This window comes from Apium graveolens, chromosome 9 (genome assembly GCF_009905375.1).
Source record: "Apium graveolens cultivar Ventura chromosome 9, ASM990537v1, whole genome shotgun sequence".
NCBI classification, from domain to species: Eukaryota; Viridiplantae; Streptophyta; class Magnoliopsida; order Apiales; family Apiaceae; genus Apium; species Apium graveolens.
This window is the reverse complement of record NC_133655.1, coordinates 12,034,290-12,041,843: the sequence shown is the minus strand read 5'-3', so window position 1 is coordinate 12,041,843 and position 7,554 is coordinate 12,034,290. Positions and strand designations below refer to the sequence as shown.

The following is a 7,554-nucleotide window of genomic DNA, read 5'->3' as shown; positions in this document are numbered from 1 at the left end:
GTATTTAATCTATTTTAAAATTAATTTTTTCAATTTTAGTAATAAAATAATTTTTAATCGAAGTTGTGTGAAATTAATCAAAAAGAGTTCGGAGAGTACACATGTTGAAGCTGTTTTTTATTACAAATGTACAATTACTTAGGTTGACTACTAATTTCATGTTTTAGTCAACCCCGCGTTTTTTAAAAGTTAATCTAATACTCCCTCCGTCCCTAAAAACGTTTCCTATTTGTGTTAGACATGTTTGTCAATACACACTTTTAATTGTTAATATCTTTAAATTCGTATTAATATTAGAATCTAACGAGAGCACTCATGACTATATTTGATATTCTAGATTAGACGTAAATTAGTATTCAATCACTTACCGTGAAACATAAACCGAAAGTCAAATTAGGCAACGTTTAACGGGATGGAGGGAGTAATAACAACAGGTTTTTTTGTCTATGTTTTCTTTTTCACCTACTATTTTCCTCCCATTTTTTCTGCTAATTATTTCTTCCATTGTTGCTATTAGTAGTTATTCCTATGGAATTGTGATTCTCATCACTTTGATAAATATCTTCTGAATTGCATGCGCTCTCAATGACAGACAATTCAAATGGAATTGTGATTCTCATCACTTTATTAAAAATCTTGGTTTATAAGCTTCAGAAACTCCAACAAGCACAGCAAACCAAACTCCAAGAAGCAAACCAAACCAAGCTTGTAGAAGCAGAGAAAACTGAAATCCAAGAAGCTGAGAATACCGATAGATTACCGTTGTCTGTGCCAAAATTATGTCGTCGATTTTCACTTGTAGAAATGCAGTCCGCAACAAACAACTTCCAGGAGGAACTGGTGATTGGAAAAGGTGGTTTTGGGAACGTTTACAAAGGGATCATAGACTTTGGAGAGAAAGAAGTCGCTATAAAGCGATTAAAATCCAAGTCTAGGCAAGGAATCAAGGAATTTCACACGGAGATTGAGATGTTTTCCAGGATTCAGCACAGCCATTTAGTCTCTCTCATTGGTTATTGCGACGACTCTGAGGAGATGATCCTTTTTTATAATTATATGTCTTGTGGAAACCTTGCTGATCATCTGCATAAAAGGGTCAACAAAGGTGACACTTCTTCGCGTCCTTTAACATGGTTGCAGCGCCTCAAGATTGGCATCGGGGCAGCACATGGATTAAACTACCTTCACACTGGTACAGGCATTGAAAACAGAGTTATACATAGAGATATAAAGTCTTCAAACATTCTTCTGGATGAAAATTTGGCTGCTAAAATTTCTGACTTTGGATTGTCCAAGATAGGTCCAGCAAATCAAACATGTACATATGTAAGTACCCGTGTGAAAGGCACAACCGGTTATATTGATCCATACTATGTCTCAACTCATAGATTAACCAGTAAAACTGATGTCTATGCCTTTGGTGTGGTCTTAGCTGAGATCTTGTGTGGAAGACCAGCAGTTGATACAAGTCTAGATGAAGAGCAAATAAATTTAGCTGGATGGGCACAAGACTGCTTTAAAGAAGGACTCTTAGGCCAGATAATTGATCTAAATATCAAGGGGGACATCTCCAATGATTCCTTAAACGCGTATGTGGGAGTTGCTATCAAGTGTTTGCATTCTCAACCCAAGCATCGTCCTAGCATGGCTGAGGTTGTGGTTGGCCTTGAGTCTGCATTGACATTGCAAAATAAGAGTACACATTATTCTTTAGTCGAGATAATGCCTATCGATTATACAGAAGAAGAAGCTAACCTCAACCAAGGGCTTGAAAATACAGAAGAAATTTTAAATGTTTCTAATGGTGAGCAGCACAAAAGGCAGTCTTCTGTTCGATTAAGATTTACGAAAAGGATCAGTGGTCTTTTTTCAGGTACAGCTCGGGGGTTCTCGGCTAAACCTGTAGGTGGACTTGCTATAGGACCCATAGAGGCTAAAGCCCCCACAGAACTTCTCCCAGGTAATTATTTCTTTCTTTTGGTTTATTTAAATAGATTAATGCTCCTTCCACACAATTGAATACAGCAAACTCTTCTCCTTCCTATTACACAGTCACATGTAACAGATCCAAAATCAAAATTTCAGTCAATGAATAACAGTACTTGCAGCATTTACAACTAAATATAAGTAATTTCCTCTTTTGCTTTCAGTCAATAGAAATGCAGAGACATCACGATACAGTATTAGAAGATCCATGACAAATAATATAATAAAGAAACTGAGACATATAAGCTTCGTACCGGTAAGACCAACAGCTTCAGCTTGGAACCAGGAAAAAGTTCTGCAGTCATCAAAGTTGCGGAGTTTCACATTTAATGTGCTTAGTGTAGCTACCAGGGACTTCCATCCTGCCAGTAAATTAGGGGAAGGTGGTTTTGGTTCTGTTTATGAGGGCTGGGTTGATAAGAACACTTTTTCCGCGGCAAAATGGGGTTCTGGCCTGGTCATTGCAGTAAAGAGATTAGATCGAGGAAGTGTCCAGGGTTCCCAGCAGTGGTTGGTAAGCATAATATTTTTTTATTTTTAAATATTTCGCTTGTCTCTTATAATTTCTTTAGATAACTTAATTTAATTATAATTTCTTTGGATAACTTAGATTTTCTAACTCATCAGCCATCTAAAAACTCAATGTTTTAGGAGAAGCGTTTCAAATTTATATCAATACCATCTATCTATATTATTATTTAGTTTTCTAAGTTACCGTCCCATCTAAAACCCAAGATACTAGGATCTTTCACACACACATTTATAGGGAGATTGTCATGGGAAAACGATAGAAACAGGGGCATAGCTAGAAAATCTACTTAGTGGGGTCAAAATTTGAAAATTTTCGATGATTTTAATATTTTGTGTATAAATTTTATTTTAGTGGGTCAAAATTTTAATTTCATGTTTAAATTTCGATCAAAATATATTTGATATTATAAAATTTATACATTATTTTAAGTTGAGTGGAGTCGATTGACCCCGCTCGCCAAATGCTGGCTATGCCCTTGGATAGGAACATATCTTCGGCTGTACATATAGAAATGGGTCCTCATGTATTCACACCAAAAACCTTACCGTACACGTACCACGGAAAGTTTTCGGGATACGGTATGCTCAAACGTATGCCCCTTACCGGACCCCATATATCTATTGTAGCAGTCTCTTATATAGAGCCAAGAAAAGAATCAGTAAATAAATAAAACATAATATGTATATTCATCAAATTAATATTATAGTATAGATGTGGATTTATAATATCTAAATAGAATTACAAGTAATAGAATCAAATTAAAACAATTATACAATAAAAACTCATTAAAATTATTAAATTATAATCTACAATATTTTATTCTACTAAAAGTAAAGTAATGCCGTGTCGAAAAGAAATACGTGCATCCAGATTAAGTTAGTAAAATATTGTAACTGTTATATTCTGCTCTCTTGATTATTTCAAGAAAGTTTGCTATATAACTCTTTACTCTTTGCAACATTTTTTACTACAGGCAGAAATAAAACTTCTGGAACACCTCTGTCATCCTAACCTTGTAAATATGATTGGGTACTGCTTAGAAGATGAGCATCGACTTCTAGTATATGAGTTTATGCCTCAGGGCAGCTTGGAAAAGCATCTATTCGGGAGTGAGTTTCTCAATCTTGTTAGCATCCACTAGTTAAGGCACTGCATCAAACAATAACCATACTCATCAAAACACAAAACAAGTTAAACAGACAATAACATTATGAAACGACAACTTGATTTGTTTCTAAAAGAGAACGGAGAACCATATGTCTTATCCAAACTTCAACATTGAAAACATGTGAGGCCTCTAGGTTGCTAAATTGAGAAAAATTAACTGCTGCTGATATAATTACATAACTAACGCCAATTTAGATCATCTGTTTTTTGTTATGATCTTTTCGAAACCTTTAAAAAAAATCATGATCTGAATAATCATGGAATCTTTCTCGGACATAATTTGGTACAACTGTGATTGCTTAATGACAGCATGAATAATATACATTGACTTGAAACAGTCAAAGAAACCAAAAGACTATTGGATTGGTCAATACGCTACAAGATCATAAGTGGAATAGCGAGAGGTACTCGCTATCTTCATGATGGCTCTAGACTGAGGGTCATCCATAGAGATCTTAAAGCCAGCAATGTTCTACTCGACTCTGAGATGAATCCAAAAATTTCGGACTTTGGACTAGCTAGGATTGTTCAGCATGAAAGTGAATCGAATACAAGACATGTCATGGGCACATTGTGATTACCTCAACCAAACTTTCATATTTTCTCCTTCCACTGTCATGACTTATGAGTTAGCTAAAATTTACTATTTTGTTTCCTGCAGTGGCTACATGGCTCCGGAGTATGTAGTCAATGGGAGGTTCTCAGCTAAATCTGATGTTTATAGCTTCGGTGTATTGGTGCTAGAGATAATAAGTGGAAAAAAAATGAGGGGGTTCAATCATTTAGATCCCAGCCAAGACCTTGTTAATCATGTAAGTACCCAAATTTAGTTCAGAATTGTGGATGGTGTGATCCTTTTATGTTTAAAAGCTATATATCATGCTAATAATATTTACTAATAGGCATGGAGACTCTACCAAGATGAAAAATGTTTGGAACTGCTTGATGAGGCAGTCATGGGTTCATATATTCAATCTGAACTGTTTCGAGCAATTCAGATTGGGTTATTGTGCGTGCAACCATATGCAGAAGACAGGCCAAGCATGTCCATGGTGGTCAAGATGCTGAATAGTGATAATGAAGTTCCTCAGCCAAAAGAGCCTGCCTTCATCACTAAAGAGCATCAATTTGTATCAGATTAGAAACTCGGAAATTTCTTGTTCAAGCACAATGTATATTTTATACTGTTGTTGTGCACTTCCGGTTTCTCACAACTGAACTCTTTTCGTCTTAATCCATGTGTTGCATAACAATTTCATATTTTTTAGGTTTCAAATTCAAAAAATTTGATAACAATATATCTTGACCTGGATGGCTTTTTAAGTAACGAACAACACGCAAGGCAGCCTCTAATGACCAACACGGCACTGCTGCATGAACTGTTCACACTGTATGACAATTCTAGGTGAGTCACAGAGTGGTAAATGATTCATCCACAAGGATCTAGTAAAGTTCTGGATCAGGAGAAAAAAAATCACCAGTTGCATGAGCGAGGTGATGGTTTTGTTCAAGTGGAAACGAAGCAGCCTCGGCACCCAAAAGATCAGCCTATGAAAAGATATCAAGCATGTACCTGCACTGGCATATAAATATACCGGTTGGATTTCTGCACCACCAACCCAAGAAGAATACCTAACGATATCATATGCGAGCATGAGCTGAGATAGGATTCGTGAATATCTTCAGTGTTGTTTCAAAATAATAAGATTGTCAACAAAGATAAAAACGTGAAGCTGAGAAGAATCATGATGAAGAGTAAATAGTGAATGGTTAGCATAGGATTGGACAAACTATACCTTTCTGAGGAGAATGGAAACTCGGTGGTTGGGAATTTGGGATATGCCATGTTCCACGGACTCTGGTATGGGTGTCAGACACTGGTGCCAATCCAAGTGTTGAACTCTAAGTTTCTGAAAAATTAGAATTCGTGGATATGGATCCGAAACTAGACACACAATTGCAGGGATCGACATATAACCTTCACATAAGTGAAAATTATACCTACTTTTTACATATTTTACGTTTGTAAATTAATGCCTTCTACCCATAAAAATACATATACATAATTATTTATGTCAAGTTTATAGCATAAACAAAAAAGATAACATGAAAATAGTAATCTTCGACATCCCTCTACATTCTTGGAAGTTCAATTATCCAGCTTTCCTATGAAGATACCGACTCACATCCCATACCCACACGGCCACACCCATGTCATGTCCAGTTGACACGGTCACATGGGTCTAAGGGAAAAATTGAAGAGCCGGGTAACCTAGGTACGATATTTTTCTTATTGAGTAAGAAAATAGAAATTAAGATACAAGTCATCCTTAGAATATATAATGCATTATTGTTACGGAACCAATCACTCTAAAACCTCAAGATGATAGAGAAAGACATAACCGGATCTATATTCTACCACTGCCTCACTCGAGAGCTTATTTTTTGGTCGAGAAGTGGATCACGGACGCCCATTTTTTGGGTATTAATTTGTGTTTCGTGTCGCAATAAATTGTGAGAATATTGGGGGTGATAGGAAATCGAACTTGAGTCTCTCACCAGAGCTCTGATATGGAACCATTCGCTCTAAACCTTAAGGTGTTAGAGGAAGGCCTAAACGGATCTATATTTTAACAATTATGCATAGTAAGAGGCAAGTCAAGAAGCAAATTGTCACTTTTAATTGCCCTGGAATCTGTAAAATTAGGTAGACCAACAGGCCATGATTCCATCTTATGCAAGTAAGTAGATAAGTTCAACTTACCAGTTACCACTCATGTGTCAATTAGCTCCCGCCTAGAGGCGTAGCGGTATCTCCTCGCTCGCTTTACACGGACGTTGAAGATTCGAACCCCGTCAAAGACCGGAGGGGTGTGTGAGTAATATTAGCACCTGAGACAAGTATTCATTTCATCTTACCAGCATGGAAGTACTAGACATACCATTCAGAAGATTAGATTAAAACTGCTGTCAAATCAACGGATGAAGTAGTGGAACACATGCCGCCTTTGCAGTTGATGTTTTGTCTCGTGTCAGTCCTACTCCTTTACACTACTTTTTGCGTGAAACTTGAAATCATTCATGTTAAATTTGAGAACTTACCGAATTGATTAAAATAATGATACTCTTTTTAGTTTATGAATCAATTGTAATTTAATTTAAGAATTATGTGGACAACTTTTAAAATTTATTAATTATTGGAATTGAATGTTACGAAGTTGATATGAAATTGAGTGAAAATATTAATATATATGATAATTTGGATCGAGCAAGTCGAGGGTCAAGACTGACGTGATTCGAGCCGAGCCGGCTCCTTTAACTAATCGAGATTAAATCTATGTCCGAGTTTGACTCGTTTTATTTCACGAGTCGAACCGGCTATTTTAGCAAAACAAGTCGATTTTAAAATTTCACGAGCCGAGTCGAGCCGCCTCGTTTAACTAAATGAATTGGAACCTCTTCCCAAACTCCGCTCACTTACTTAAACTAACCGAGTCGAGCCATTTAAACGAGTTCGAGTCAGGCGAGCTCGCGAGCCGCCCGTCTCGAATTATAGACATACATTTAACATTGTAATATTTTTTGTTAGGCCGTACAAAAGTCACAAAATGTGCTTTTATAAAAAAATCATTTAGAAAAGTTCAGCATCTAATCGACAAATATACAATATATCCCCCGGATACATAAATAATAAGTATAAGAAAAATGGTAAAGTACTTAAAACGATTCTAAAAACAGTTCCCAAATATTGAGGTATAATATACATGATAATTATTCTGATAATTACATGGGATTCTGTGTGTATTTATATACGTTCATAAATTAAAATGTGAAAAATGTTATACCATATCTGTTGACGGAGAAATATG

At 36.1% G+C, this 7,554-nt stretch overlaps 1 protein-coding gene and 1 long non-coding RNA gene across 10 annotated transcripts; one reads left to right on the top strand and one right to left on the bottom strand.

Annotated features, from left to right (window-relative positions):
* Positions 1 to 580: 580 nt before the first annotated feature.
* On the bottom strand, positions 581 to 6,760 carry LOC141683930 (uncharacterized). 9 transcript variants are annotated; one of them, XR_012560499.1, is made up of 8 exons: positions 6,450 to 6,760; positions 5,164 to 5,595; positions 4,993 to 5,073; positions 4,603 to 4,798; positions 3,531 to 3,667; positions 2,241 to 2,440; positions 1,756 to 2,041; positions 581 to 1,672 (listed from the first exon to the last, which is right to left on the bottom strand). It is a non-coding gene; the product is annotated as an uncharacterized LOC141683930 (long non-coding RNA). The 9 variants fall into 9 exon arrangements; XR_012560501.1 differs by lacking the exon at positions 4,603 to 4,798 and having other exon boundaries at positions 5,164 to 5,343; positions 5,482 to 5,595; positions 6,450 to 6,757; XR_012560500.1 differs by lacking the exon at positions 4,603 to 4,798 and having other exon boundaries at positions 5,164 to 5,317; positions 5,482 to 5,595; positions 6,450 to 6,756.
* On the top strand, positions 586 to 4,992 carry LOC141683928 (uncharacterized). Its single transcript, XM_074488739.1, has 6 exons — positions 586 to 1,960; positions 2,151 to 2,500; positions 3,492 to 3,627; positions 4,024 to 4,258; positions 4,347 to 4,497; positions 4,588 to 4,992. Exons 1-6 carry the CDS (start codon positions 586 to 588, stop codon positions 4,825 to 4,827), a joined length of 2,487 nt encoding a protein of 828 aa, XP_074344840.1. The 3' UTR covers positions 4,828 to 4,992.
* Positions 6,761 to 7,554: the final 794 nt, after the last annotated feature.

Coding starts and splice junctions, on each gene's coding strand:
- LOC141683928 (XM_074488739.1), top strand. CDS start 586: ATGACAGACAATTCAAATGGAATTGTGATTCTCATCACTTTATTAAAA. Junction 2,501..3,491: donor AGGGTTCCCAGCAGTGGTTG/GTAAGCATAATA, acceptor TTTTTACTACAG/GCAGAAATAAAACTTCTGGA. Junction 4,259..4,346: donor AGACATGTCATGGGCACATT/GTGATTACCTCA, acceptor TGTTTCCTGCAG/TGGCTACATGGCTCCGGAGT.